Raw genomic sequence first — 13,470 nt, 5'->3', positions numbered from 1 at the left:
TACATGGATCACCATGTCCAGCAAGGCCTGGATTTTTAATTAGTTAGCAATAATTGTTGTGTTTAAAGAACCAGATGAAATGCAGGTGTTGATGTTGTATTAGTAGGAACATCTTTGCATTCAAAGTAAAGGGGCAATCATGAAAGAGTAGTTAGCAAAGACCATGGCTTGGGGTCAGACCACAGTAGAAGGGGTGGAGATAACTGAATAAATATTTGGGTGTAAGTGAGGTTAATCAACAGGAGAGTAGGAAACAGAGCCTGGAATTTGAATTCAGACTACAGGGTGTGCCAATTGGTGTATCAATTGAGAATAACAACATCCCTGGCATGGTAGTTTACACCTGTAATCCCAGCACTCAGAACGTAAAGGTAGAAGGACCACAATAAGTTCTAGGCCAGCCTGGGCTATAGCACGAGGAGGAGGAGGAGAAGCAGGAGCAGGAGCAGGAGCAGGAGAAGTGATAACTTCAAAAGTCCCACAATAGACCTTTCAGGGCACTACTGATAAAAAAAAAAGTAATCTTAGAATCCACTTAAAAGTCCAAACCAGAGATGGTTTAAATACAAGCCTGGAGTTGGAAGGGTTTTAGAATAGTTAAACTACTGTATTAGCTTACTAGACCAGCTCATTGAGTCTATAGTCCCAATACAGAGAGCAAGAAAAACGGATTAGGAACCAAAGTAACACTGACCAGTGAAATGATTTTTAAATGAGAGCCCTGGTTTGAGAAGGGGCTGGGAGTGTTGACGCAATAACAGACTAGACTTCCAGGTCAAGACTGGGTTGTTTTAGTTTTTAATCTTATTTTATTTATTTTATGTGTATGGGTGTTGTGTCTGCATGTGTCTTTGTGCCATGTCTATGCATTATGCCCATAGAGGCCAGAAAGGGCAGTCAGAAGAGGCAGTTGCCTGTAACTGGCAATTGGAGTTACAGGCAGTTGTGAGCTTCCATGTAGGTGCTGAATTGAACCTGGGGTCTTCCAGAAGAACAGCCAGTGTTCTTAACCTTTGAGCCATCTCTCCACCACCACCCCTTTTGGGGGGAGTGGGGGTAACAGGTTTTCACCATATAATTCTGGCTGGCCTAGAATTCACTGTGTAGACAAGGCTGTCCTCAAATTCAGATAGCCGTCTATCTATCCACCTGTCTCTGTCTCCCAAGTCCTGGGATTAAAGTTATGTGCTACTACACCCAGCAAAGTGGTCTCTGTTCAAAATCAAACAATTAAAATGACAAAGATTCAGAGAAGCCTGAAAGTTATCTAGTTCAAAAAAGGCCTAGTTCAAAAAAGGCCTAGGTGGTGGTGATCCCTAGCACTTAGGATGGGAAATTAGGAAGATCAGGAGTTCCAGGCTAGCCTCAGTGACATAGTATTTGAGGCCAGTCTCACCTACATGAGACCCATTTCTAAAACCAATGGTGGATGGGGATGGGGAATATGCTAAAGGATGCAGAGGCACGTGGACTTTTGTGATTTAGACAACATCTTCATCAACAGAAGGAGTTCTAGGTCATCAGGGCTAAAACAAAACAAAACAACCAAAAACAAATCTGAATTTGATCTAAAACTAGAAGAGGCTTTTAAACTTTTGGGAGCACAAAGGGAAACCAGGAATGTTAAATATGCAGGGTTGTCTTTTTAATTTTATTTTTTAAAAGATTTATTTATTTATTATATAATACAGCGGTTCCACCTGTGCACCAGAAGAGGGCACCAGATCTCACTATAGATAGTTATGAGCCACCACGTGGTTGCTAGGAACTGAACTCAGGACCTTTGGAAGAACAGACAGTGCTCTTAACCTCCGAGCCATCTCTCCAGCCCTGATTATTTTTTTGTTTGTTTTTCAAGACAGGGTTTCTGTGTAGCCTTGGCTGTCCTGGACTCACTTTGTAGACCAGGATGGCGTCGAACTCACAGTGATCCACTTCCCTCTGCTTCCTGGAGTGCTGCGATTACAGGTATGCACCACCATGCCCAGCTGGGTTATCTTTTTTTAAGGAAAAAAAATATATATATGTATATGTATGTATATATATATGCATATATATATATATATATATATATGTAATGTGTTTTCTGCCCTGAAGGCTGGGAATGGAGGTGTCTAATAGCCTAGGTGATTCTTTTGTTATCTGTAGGGCCAGGACATACCAAGCTCCCACAAGCAGGAGCAGAGATGGTTAATAGTCTAGACGAGCTACAAATATGATCTGTATGGCCAGGAGCTCTTCTAAACTCCCCCAACCATGAGTGGAAATACTCTCAATAATCTAGATGACCTTTGTTCTAGCTGTATGGCCAGGGGTCCCACCAAGCTCCTCCAATCAGGACTGGAGGTAACTAATAGCACAGATGACCTCTATGCTATCTGTATGACTGAGACCACACCAGATCCTTCCCTAGGCCCCAAAGATAACACTTGTAGCCTATTTCTAGAACCCATCTTCATAGAAGAAGTGACATGTACTTTGGAAAGAGTTTCAATGTAATTATGCCTCTTTGTGCACAAGGGACCATGTTATACCAATAAACTTATTTTTTCTTTACAAATTGTGCTGTTCTTAAATATTCTTTCAATAAATTGCCCAGTGTCAGACTACAGACATTTGAACCAACACCAGATAGTGAGTTTTGTTGTAATTTTTCAAAAATTACTTATTTTACATGCATTGGTGGTTTGCCTGCATGCATGTCTGTGGGAGGATGTTTGACGCCCTGCAATTGGAGTTATAGAGAGTTGTGATTTGCCATGTGGTATCAGAAATTGAACCTGGGTCCTCTGGAAGAACAACAGTCAGTACTTTTAACTGCTAAGCCATCTCTCCAACCCTAGATTTCCTTCTTGCCTCACAAGTATCATCACCCTGCCAATCCTGGTGTTTGCAGAGATGCCCACATAAAAGTAGATTATTTAATAAAAGCCTCAGTTCAAGACTAGGTCAGAGGACCAGTAATGGTATAGTTAACAAAACCTCTACTTACAGGCTCAGCAGTTAAGAGCACTTCTTGCTCTGGTGAAGGACATAGGTTTGAAGTCCAGAACCCACATGGTGGCTTACAACCATCTGTGAGTTCAGTTCCAGGGGTTCTGATTCTTTATAGGCACCAGGCACCCATGTACATAAAAATTTAAAAATCAGCCGGGTATGCTGACACACACCTGTAATTCCAGCATTCAGGGAGGCATAGGCAGGAGGATCTCTGTGAATCTGAGGCCAGCCTGCTCTGTAAATCAAGTTCAGGACAGCCAAGGCTACACAGCAAAACCCTGTCTTGAAAATAAACAAAAACAAATAAACAAAAAAAAACAAAACTAAACAAAAATTTCAAAAGACTTCTACTTAAAAACTATTTTATGAGCCAGGTGTGGTGGTACATGCTTTTAATCATAGCACTTTGGAAGCAGAGGCAGGTTAAATTTCTATGAGTTTGAGGCCACCCTAGACAGACATTGGTGAAGGAAAGAGGAAGAAATGCTCAGGGACTGGTGTGTGATTCAGTGAGACAAAGGGTGTGGACCAAGTCTGGAGTTGAGGGAAAAGTAAAGTAGCACAGATGATTGAGTAATGAACATAATTCTGATGTCAAACCAGAGGCACAGGGATGACAGACAAATTAAGAGCGGCCCAAGTTTCACCAATAACATTATTTTTTATTCTTTGTTTACTCAGTAGTTATTTTCCTTTAGGTTGTGAGTCAAAAGTATCACCAAGATGAATTTAAAGTCGAATGTCAACTGTCACCTCAAAAAAATTTCACAAGAAGGAACCCCCCCAAATCATGCAAACAATATTCATCATCAATCATCCCCAAACTGGACTCAAAAAGAAAGTGGAAAATGTGAAGAAAAGAAGGAAGTTAGAGAAAACTGGTATTTGCCCAAATTATCTTGCTACCTACAGACCTTGATTGAAACCATGTATCTATCTGGTACAGAAAAGAGTTAACACACAGGTCTGAACTGCTATCCTTGTGAGGGTCTCTTAAACTTAATTGGTATCTGGTCCCCTCAGCTGTGTCTTTCAGCTGTATTAAATTCCAGTCCTCACAGAAAATCAGTGTCCCTCAAGCGGGATTAGGAATGTTGGCACACATGTATGATTTTAACTACATGACCAGTCCAGCTTGATAATATCCCCATCTTATAACCACTTGCCTAAGATCTGGCTGATAGAGTCGGAAATGCTTTTGGCTGCAAGCAACCACACTGTTAACAGGTTAAACAAACAGGGAGTAGTTATCTTCTTTTCTCAAAGTGCTGCTGTTAGCCCCATGGCTCACCAGGTTGATGACCCTGAGCTCCCAAAGTTCCAATGAGAGCAAATGTAGCAGCATATAGGAGGTTATCCGTAACAGCCCCTGGTGATTCTTCAAACCTTGAAACTTCTTCATGGTTCTAACCAGAGAGTTATTTAGAAATTTATTTCCTTGCTAATACCCAATAATGAACATTAGCATTTGGTCTCTGAGTTGACCCAGGACTGAAACTAGGGCTCTGTATTTACATGGGTGGAGACAGAGGTAAGCTTAGAGATTTCCTATTTCCTCCGTCCCACAGCAGGAGCTGCATGTAGCTCAGCCCAAGAGTCCATGGCTGCCTGAATGCTCCAAGAACTCAGCTCTTTTGCTCTCTGGTTGTGGGATACATCTCAATGCACAGACAAGTGTGGGGTCCATCCAGACAGAAGCTGCCACAGCGGGGAGTTTTACAACCTAATCTCATGAAACTCTAGGGTTGAACTTAACATTCCCCAACCTACATTTCTTTACCGTTGACTGATCCCATCCCACCTCCCTCACTCAAGAAAAGCCAAGCTCCTTGCTATGGCCCAAGAAGCCTGAAAGACCTGTCTATCGTCTTTCTCCCACACAGTCCAGTCATGTTCTGACACACTGTGGGCACAGTGCCTCTGCATTAACCTTTCTTCCTGTCAAGGATGTGCTTCTATCCCCACACTATGACTTCCTTCATTTCACCCATCCTGTCAGGAACATTTTTCCTGATGACATCGCCCCAAGAAGCTACTGCACCCTCCTGTTCCTACAACCTCATCTTTCCTCCCTTTTTTTTTTCTTCACACCACTCATCTTTATGTATTCTATTATCTACAGATGCTTCTTCATCAAACAGGATTATACCCCAACAAACCCGTCTTGACTATCCTATGTTGAAAATGCATTAGTGTACCTAACATAGCGGACACCCTACCTGACCCTCACCCACCTTAAATGTGCCTACAACACTGACATTATTCTACAGAGAGGCAAACTTACCTAATGCAAAGTCTATTTTATAACCAAGTGTTGACTAGCACATGTAATTCACTGAACATTACATTTAAAGTAGGAAAACAAGACTGGGGATATAAGAGTCGTAGTGGTTCTGTGCCACCGGAAGGTCAAAAGGTCATGATGTTGAACAATTATAAAGCAAATGGAACAGCAAGGAATGACTGTACATTTATGTACCAGGTACTTGCCTCCACTGGGATGGGAGGCCACAAGGGCAGAAATTTCTGCCAGATGAGACCACAGCTGTCCCCTGCTTCCCAGAACAGTTCCTGACAACACAGCTGGTGCTTTCGTTCCTGTCTACTGGCTGCATGACTACGTGATACATGACAGCAGACACTCAGGAAGTGCTTGTTGAATGGATGAACACACTGCAGTGCTCCCTAGTGACTCCTGGTGGGAGACCTGGGAGTTGCCCCTCAACACGACCACAGACATTTTATTTACAACACAAGACTGGAGTGAGGGAGGAGGGCAATGCAGGGCTGGCAGAGCCCTACTTTTGCTCTCGTCTCCAGACGATGACCATGCCACTGGCATCGCTAGACGCCAACAGACTCTCATCGCAGTTGAAGCTGACATCCAGCACAGGTGCGCTGTGGCCCTGCAGCTTGTTGACAGCAGCCTTGGCCGCCCGCTCCACATCAAAGAAGTGAACACACATATCCTCACTGCCTGTCACTGTCCGGATGAAAGAGAGAGTCAAGGAGGTTACTATGATACCCCAGCATAAAGTCCTTGAGGGTATGTGAGGTGTGAGAGCCTCAGATATCTTGGGGGTAGTTTAAAAGGAACCATCCCTAGATGGGAGTTCATCTACCTCCTTTGAAATTTTAGGGCAAAGAGGGATCTGGAGCTCAGCTGAGAAGTTCCCAAGCTGTTTATGGCCCCATGTTTAAAGCATTTAGGCATTAGGCTGTTAAGGCACAAGAGACCCTAATGCCCAGAAAGTCATGGCATCAGGGTGTCGTAATATCTGAGGCAGGCTGGCAGCAGTACTGGTGTTTGCCTTTTCCCAGTTCCCCAGTCACCCTGCTCCTATGCACTCACCCACACACGCCCCCTGGCGGAATGACATGAGGGGACAGAAGATACTGCGCACAGGGTGTGAGCTCTGTTCAATAGGGAAGCTTCTCTTCAGCTGCAGCGTCCCTTCATTATCCACCACTCTGAGGAGAAGGCAAAAGAAAAGGTCAGTATTCAACCTTATCCTCAGGAGATGACCATTGGTGGACCAGTCTTGTTCTAACTCATGTAGCTGAGATATTTACAATGCTTATGAAATTCTAATTTTAGACAGAGTTTTACTATGTTGTACAAGCTGAGTCTCAATGCATGCATTCAAGTGATCCTCCTGTGTCAGTTCTTAGAGTACTGGCATCATAGGTGTATATCATCTTTCTTTTTAAATTTTTCTCTTCTCCATTACTTTATTTATTTAATCAGTTTACAGCCTGCTTTCAGACTCCTCCCAGCCCTACCCTCATATCCCTCTCTAACCATTCCCTTTCCTCTTTTCCTCAGAAAGGGGTATCAACCCACCCTGACACTTCAAGTCACAGTAGAACTAAGGGCATCATCTTCCACTGAGGCCAGACAAGGCAACCCAGCTAGGGGAAAGGGCTCCAAAGGCAGGCAAACAGAGTCAGAGACAGCCTCTACTCCCATTGTTAGGGGACCCACATGACAGCCAAGCTGCACATTTGCTATGTATACAGGGCCTGGGTCCAGCCAATGCATGCTAACATTTTTTTTCAATTTATTTTTATTTTATGTGTTTTGCCTGCATGTATGTCTGTACACCATGTGTATAGTACTGGAGGAGGCCAAAAGAGGGTGTTGGAGCCCGTAGAACTGTAATTACAGACAGTTGTGAGCTGCCATGTGGATGCTGGGAACTGACTGTAAGTCCTCTCAAAGAGCAACAAGTGCTCTAAACTGCTGCTGAGCCATCTCTCTAGGTTAGTTTGGTGTGTTTTCAGACAGGGTTTTGCTGGGAAGTTCTTGCTGGCCTGGAACTTTCTATATAGATCAGGCTAGCCTTGAATTCATAGAGATCAACCTGCTTCTCTGCCTCCCACATGCCATAATTGAGGTCAAGAGCTTATTAAGTCCAGCTTGAACAAACATAACTTTTTGAAGTCATTTTGGTCATTATGTTGTACATGCTGGCTAGAGGATTGTAACATGACAGAAATGAAAGGGGAGAATGAATTCTGTCCCCAAATCAAAAGAACAAAACAATCTAGCTGTGGGTTTATCTAAGTGGTAGAGTGTGTTATTATTATATACAAGGTTCTGGGTTCAACTCCCAGCATGAAACAAAGAAAAACAAAGACAGGGAACTGGAGAACTAACTCAAGTGAGTAAAGACACATGTTGCCAGGCCTGGCAACTTGAGTTTGATTCCTGAAACATGCATGAAAGGACAGAATAGACTGCCACAAGTTGATCTCTGACCTCCATATATGTTCCATGATATGTGAATGCACACACACACACACACACACACACACACACACACATGAAAAAATTCAAAACAAAGAATGGGAAATAAGTGCTGGTATTTTTTTCTTTAATTATAATATTGGGAATGGATCCCAAAGCCTCATACATGCTAGGCAAGTGCTCTACCACTGAGCTACCTTCTCAGCCCTTTATCTATTTTTGTCTTAGTCTGCTTAACTCTAAAATGGAGACAATAACAGTATCTATTTCCTAGGTTGTTGTGAGGGTTAAATAAGGTGATACATACAAAGTGCTCTGAACAGGGCCTGGCCATAGCAATGTTCAATCAGGCTTTCATTTCTGCTTTTCCTTTTTATGTTGTTATCAATATCACCACATTGCACAGTGTGTACTTTGTAAGCCATGTATTGCCATACTATGTAGTGTGTGTGTGTGTGTGTGTGTGTGTGTGTGTGTGTGTTTCTGTATTTCTGAGGATGGAACCCAGAGCTATCTATTCCATAACTGTGCCACTAAGCTACATCTTCAACCCTATCCTCATCATTTTATGAGGTCAGACCTCTGTCCTTGGTGAACTTAATGTAATGCAAACAGGTTCTTGCTTCACTCTGATGGAAGGGACGGGATCTCTCTGCCCAGATGGCCCTAATTGAGGAAGAACCCACCTGTAGAGCAGCAGTTTGTTGAGGCAGGCATTGATGAGGAGCGAGGGGTCCCGTGCTTCACGGCTAACCCAGGACCTGGCGGAGATACTGGTTACAGGGCTGCCCTCATGTACTACTAGTCGCTTGGCTTTGGTCAGCTTTCCTGAATCAGTGGAGGCAAAGGTGAGGACAAGTGTTGAGTCTTGAGACAATAAAAACAAGGGTACCAAAACATAGGTCTATGGCCTGCCTACCTGTGGCCATGTCAAAGAGAAAGGAGAAGACACTTCCGCGATCATCACCTGCCCAGAGCAGCCGGCCAGGGGCGTCAAAGGACAGGCCGAGGACGCGGCCTGTCAGCTTGCTGGAACCACCCTTTACTTTCTTGCCTGTAGAGATGTTCATGACATGCACATTGTGCTTGGCATTCCCTACCTGTGGGTGGAATACATACACCATCATTCCGACTCATCTAGTCCTTCTCTGAGTTTAACACAGTGGGACTGTGGCAGGTACACCAAAAGGTGACCCAGGCATAATTCCTACTCCCTAGCTAGCCTTTCAATATGCCCACGCTAGACCAATTGTGCTAATGAGACTAAAGCAGGCCCCATCTCAGAGTCTGAAAAACATCATCTTGTAACACCCTTCTGTCTTTCCCTTATACCCTGGCCTACCCCCTTCTGAAGCCCATGAGCTGCTACCATTGAAATGAGACAGAGCCCCAAGAACTAGCTCACTCATGGCCTGTTGTTCCCCTATATTTCAACTCCCTACCCCCAGGCCATGCCAGACTTTCCATGTCCTTCCTCTGCCCTCTGACCAGTCTGTCCTGGAGTCTGACCACAGTGGGGCTGCCATTGATAGACTAGACGAGCTTTCAGCCTCATCATCCTGCTCCCTAGCAGCAACCCCTGTAGACAGAAAACTGTAAGACTGTGATTGATGTATCCCAGAGGTATCCCAGCACCACAACTTCCCAACCCCAACCCAGCCAAGGCCATCCCAGTCCATGAACTGTTTTTATTGGTCTCTTTCCCTTTTAGTCTGACCACAGGACTAGTGTGATAGGACTTGGGGTATTAAATGTTATATTCTGGTGCCCCAAGACAGCCCTCCAGACCCAGCATCGCCCCTCCCCCTTGCTGAGCAGGTGTCCTGGAGCCTGACCACAGTGAGGTTGTTGTTGACTGGCTGGAAGGTGCAGCAGAGCAGTTCAGCGCCATCAGGGTCAGGGATCTCACGGATGCAGCGGCCATCCTCGGAGGCCCAGATGCGCATGGTGGCATCGAGAGAAGTAGACACGAGGATGTCATTGGAGAGGGACCAGGCAAAGTCGGACACACCACGTGTGTGGCCCCGTAGCACATGGAGCACAGTGGGTGGGGCAGGCACCAGCTGGCACAGGGAGATGCTGCCATCCAGTGAACAGCAGGCCAGGCGGTGCCGGTCGTCATTGGCGAAGCGCACCCTTGGGACTGCAAATGCCAAGGAACCGTTTATGGGAGTCAACACATCCACTGAGCACAAGGAATGGTAGCCTCAACAAAGGGCTTTCCTTGGCTGACAAAGAGAGTTGTAACCTCAGAAGACCTACTGTCAAAATGCTTTGTAAATCTTAGCAGGCACTTTGAGGACTGAAAAAGTTTTCTGCAATGCAAAAGAGCATGTCCTGTCTTAATGAGTACTTTACAATAATTAAGCTCTCAGTTTGATTTGAAAAACCATTCACTACACACTCTGAAAGGGAGTTATCCTCAGCAAAGGCTTTGAACTCTTCCAAATGACTCAAGAACTCAGGCAGCCTGCCCTAAAGGACTCTCTTGAATTTCTATGGCTCTTTACAGTACCAAAGCACCAAAAACTTTGCAGAGGGCTTTTACATTTGATAAAGGTTTTATGAATGGTAATCTCCTTCTGAGGTGGGGTGCCAGGGGTCTTGCATTCTGGAAAAGGATGCTTTGGAGAGTTGTCTGAACAAGTATTTGGTGATAGATCCCACTACCCGTTAGCTCACCTGCCTCATCCACATGTTGGTCAAAAACATGGTACATGCCTGCAAAGGCATAGTTCTCACTCAGCGATGTGTCACCAGCCATGGCCCGACTTGCCTCTGCCACTGATGTGGGTACCACACTGCCAGGAGGCCTGAGCCCCAATAGGAAGTAGGGGGTGATAGGAGGTAAGTGAGGAGTTTCAGGCCTTGCCATATCCCAGGGCCCCTCTCCTCCTTGTGAACCCCCACCCCTACCTGTCTCTAGTATGTACCTGTCTTCATAGACTGCACGATTCATTTGTGCCTGCAGCTGGTAGGAGCCTCGGCTAACAGAACGTCGGTGTCCTCGGGCCCCCAGGGATCGAGGATCATCTTCAAAGTCCTGCAAACAAGAGAGGATTAATGATGGTACATGCCTCCAATTCCAGCCATTTGGGAAACTGAGTCAGGAAGATCACTTGAGCTCAAGGCCTTGGCTACATAGTGAATTTGAGGCCAGCCTGGGCTACATGGTGAGATCCTGTCTCAAAAGAAAAGAGATTAGTCTGTGAAAACCACGAAGTCTGGAGTCTTCAAAATATGACCAGACCTGGTCCCTTCTCACCTTCCATAGCACCAGCCACCACCATCACTGCTTGCTTGCATTGTTTCAGTAGTTTCTTCACTAGTGCCCCTGTTTCTGACCTTGCCCGGCTCAATACATCCTTAGTACATACATGTTTTCCTCACAAGGAATGACCACTTTTCCACCAAAATCCCATTCAAATCAGCCTCTCACTTCAGTCAGGTTTCACTGTTTCCTTCTCCTTGAGTTTGGAGTAGTGACTTATCATTCTTTTTTGTTGTGCTAGGAATAGAACCATCAGCCTCATACACAGGAGGCAAGCACTCTAACCACTGAACTACATCCCTGCACCAAACTCTTGTTCCTTTTTGTCTCCTAAGTCCATTTTATGGTACTGTCTTAGGATTCCTTACTATACTATGGTAATGCTCAACTCATTAATCTGATTTGCTCTACCTTTTTTCCCCCTAATTCACTGTCTGTTTATCAGGGTTATCGACTTAGATGCTATATTACCTTTTAGACCTCTACTGATCCTGGAACGGTACTTTCTCCATTACTGGGGTTTGACAAAAGGTCGTGGTGACTATTGAGGCAGGGGAGATACATGGCAGGTGGTGTAGCCAAGAGCTCACCTCCATTCGGTCAAGGGTAGTGCGGCTGCTGCGGACAATGCTGTTGCTATAGGCACGAGCACTGCCCGGCTCAGAGAGTGGCCCGTAGCGCTGGCCCAACAGCTGGCTCCGTAGCCTCAAGTACTGCCGACGCAGTGCTGGGGGGTGCCCAGCCTTGGCATTCTCCCGCAGCAGCTGGCTGCGTCGGCGGATATACTGGGTCCGAAACTGTGGAAATGTTGGTGTACGGTAGGCGTTGTACCTGTAGGTTCCAGAAGGCAGGGCAGGCAGCAGGCACAGGACAGAGGGAATAAATCAGCTCGAAGAATAGGGTAGAGCAATGAGGTGTTTGGCAGTGATTGGGATGGTAAGACTGATCAGCAGTGGCATAGGAGATTTTCTCTTGGTACTGTGATGGGGGTCATTCTGCAGTAATAATGGGTATGATGAAAAGATCAGTCTGGGGACAGCATAGTCAGTATGCAGCTCTGTGGGGTCAATCTGGGGACAACTAGAATACCAGTCTAGCATGATGACAGACTGGTATTGTACAGATTGGTAATGTACAGCAAAGGAGGTTAGGGTCAGGTAACGGTAGAGGTTAGTATGGGGTAGCAATTGGGTAATAACAGTAGGGTAGTGATATCAAGATAAGTTGGGGAAAAGGATAGGCAGTGAGGGTCTAGGTAGGAAGTCACCAGCCTGACTTCCACTGCCCACCCAAAGACAGTCTCTTTGCGCTTGTCCATTTCAAACCGCATTTTTCCCAGCATGCTCTTTGGAACCTTCCCCTCCGCCCCCTTCCCCACCCCCACCTGCCACTTCATGGCAGGAAGATCATACACCAAGCTACTGCGCATGCTCACGCGGCGGCACCAGCTAAGTCCGCCCAGCCTCGCATATCACCATTGCTCGTGCACCACAGTAAGTTCCGCTCCCATGGGCTCCAACCCCACGCCTCACCTCGCGTCCACTGCTAAGACTTGTTGCCACACCGCGGCCATTCCCTGGCTTCCTTCTATGGTGCGTCTGCCTGCGGGAGCCTGCAGGGCAAGGGCTTGGAATGTTCAGTGTGCCCGACAGAGGAAATCTAGTTCCGCCCCTTCCAGCAGGTGACAGTTATCAAAGACACACAAAGTCCCTCCACACAGGTGATGTCGCGAAATCCCAGTGGGGCGTTAGCCTGGTCATCACCCTAGCCCTTCCTTTCCTGGGCAGCACTCGGCTGACTCGCAGCAACAATTCAGACATGACTCCGCCCTCTCCAGTTGCCTTAGCAACAACCCTCCCCCCACCTAGCAAGTCTTGTTTGACATTTCCCACCCATCAAGCCTTCTGACCTCCGCCTTCCCTTTTCTGGTCCTAGAGCATAGCCCAGCACCCAGGACCACCTCCGAGGCTGCCCCTAGCTCTCGAGGCCCCCGGGGCAGCCCTGAGCCCAGTGTCACCCGTTCCTTGTCTCTCTTCTCCCTGTCTCAAGCTCCAGGCAAGATGGCTGCCCGCAACCAGAAAAAGCTGCGGAGCACAGAGCAAATCGATAGGAACTTTTTCCAGGACGTGGGAGCTTCGCAGGCGCATTAAAGGACTGTAGTTTCCCTTACAAGGACTGAGGCTCCACCCCTTGGGTTCTATTCATTTCCCCCTTGACACCTTTTGTATATACGGGGATAATGTACTGGGGTGAGAGGGACAAGGGTGGATATGGCAACCACTAGGTAAAAATCAGAAACATGACTTGTGGAAGTGGTTTGGGCTGGTGCTGAGCAGCACAAATTTGGCGAGGCAAATAAAATATATGCAGAGACTGACTCCTAGAACATTTTCTAGTTCTTAGAGCAGTGAGGAATCTCTTAAACACTATGTGATGAGAAGAATCCATG

The 13,470-nt window shown here is 46.1% G+C and overlaps 1 protein-coding gene across 3 annotated transcripts; it reads right to left on the bottom strand.

Annotated features, from left to right (window-relative positions):
* Positions 1-3,641: 3,641 nt before the first annotated feature.
* Positions 3,642-13,132, bottom strand: Wdr13 (WD repeat domain 13). Of its 3 annotated transcripts, none has more exons than XM_021628109.2 (10): positions 12,931-13,132; positions 12,554-12,633; positions 11,612-11,852; positions 10,684-10,793; positions 10,433-10,563; positions 9,586-9,893; positions 8,670-8,850; positions 8,437-8,578; positions 6,353-6,471; positions 3,642-5,983 (listed from the first exon to the last, which is right to left on the bottom strand). In XM_021628109.2, exons 2-10 carry the CDS (start codon positions 12,592-12,594, stop codon positions 5,799-5,801), a joined length of 1,458 nt encoding a protein of 485 aa, XP_021483784.1. In that variant the 5' UTR covers positions 12,595-12,633; positions 12,931-13,132; the 3' UTR covers positions 3,642-5,798. The 3 variants fall into 3 exon arrangements, with proteins under 3 accessions (XP_021483784.1, XP_021483785.1, XP_021483786.1); XM_021628110.2 differs by having other exon boundaries at positions 11,612-12,130; positions 12,931-13,131; XM_021628111.2 differs by having other exon boundaries at positions 11,612-12,016; positions 12,931-13,131.
* Positions 13,133-13,470: the final 338 nt, after the last annotated feature.

Source organism: Meriones unguiculatus, chromosome X (genome assembly GCF_030254825.1).
Source record: "Meriones unguiculatus strain TT.TT164.6M chromosome X, Bangor_MerUng_6.1, whole genome shotgun sequence".
NCBI classification, from domain to species: Eukaryota; Metazoa; Chordata; class Mammalia; order Rodentia; family Muridae; genus Meriones; species Meriones unguiculatus.
Note: the sequence above shows the minus strand (reverse complement) of the source record. Positions and strands in the feature narration are given on the sequence as shown.

Bases quoted from the DNA above. Each gene is read 5' to 3' on its own strand.
- Wdr13 (XM_021628109.2), bottom strand. From the start codon at position 12,594: ATGGCCGCGGTGTGGCAACAAGTCTTAGCAGTGGACGCGAG. The intron at 9,894-10,432 runs GTGAGCTAACGG...TGGCATTTGCAG, and splicing joins CCAACATGTGGATGAGGCAG to TCCCAAGGGTGCGCTTCGCC. The intron at 6,472-8,436 runs GTGGGTTCTTCC...CCTTCTCCTCAG, and splicing joins AACAAACTGCTGCTCTACAG to AGTGGTGGATAATGAAGGGA.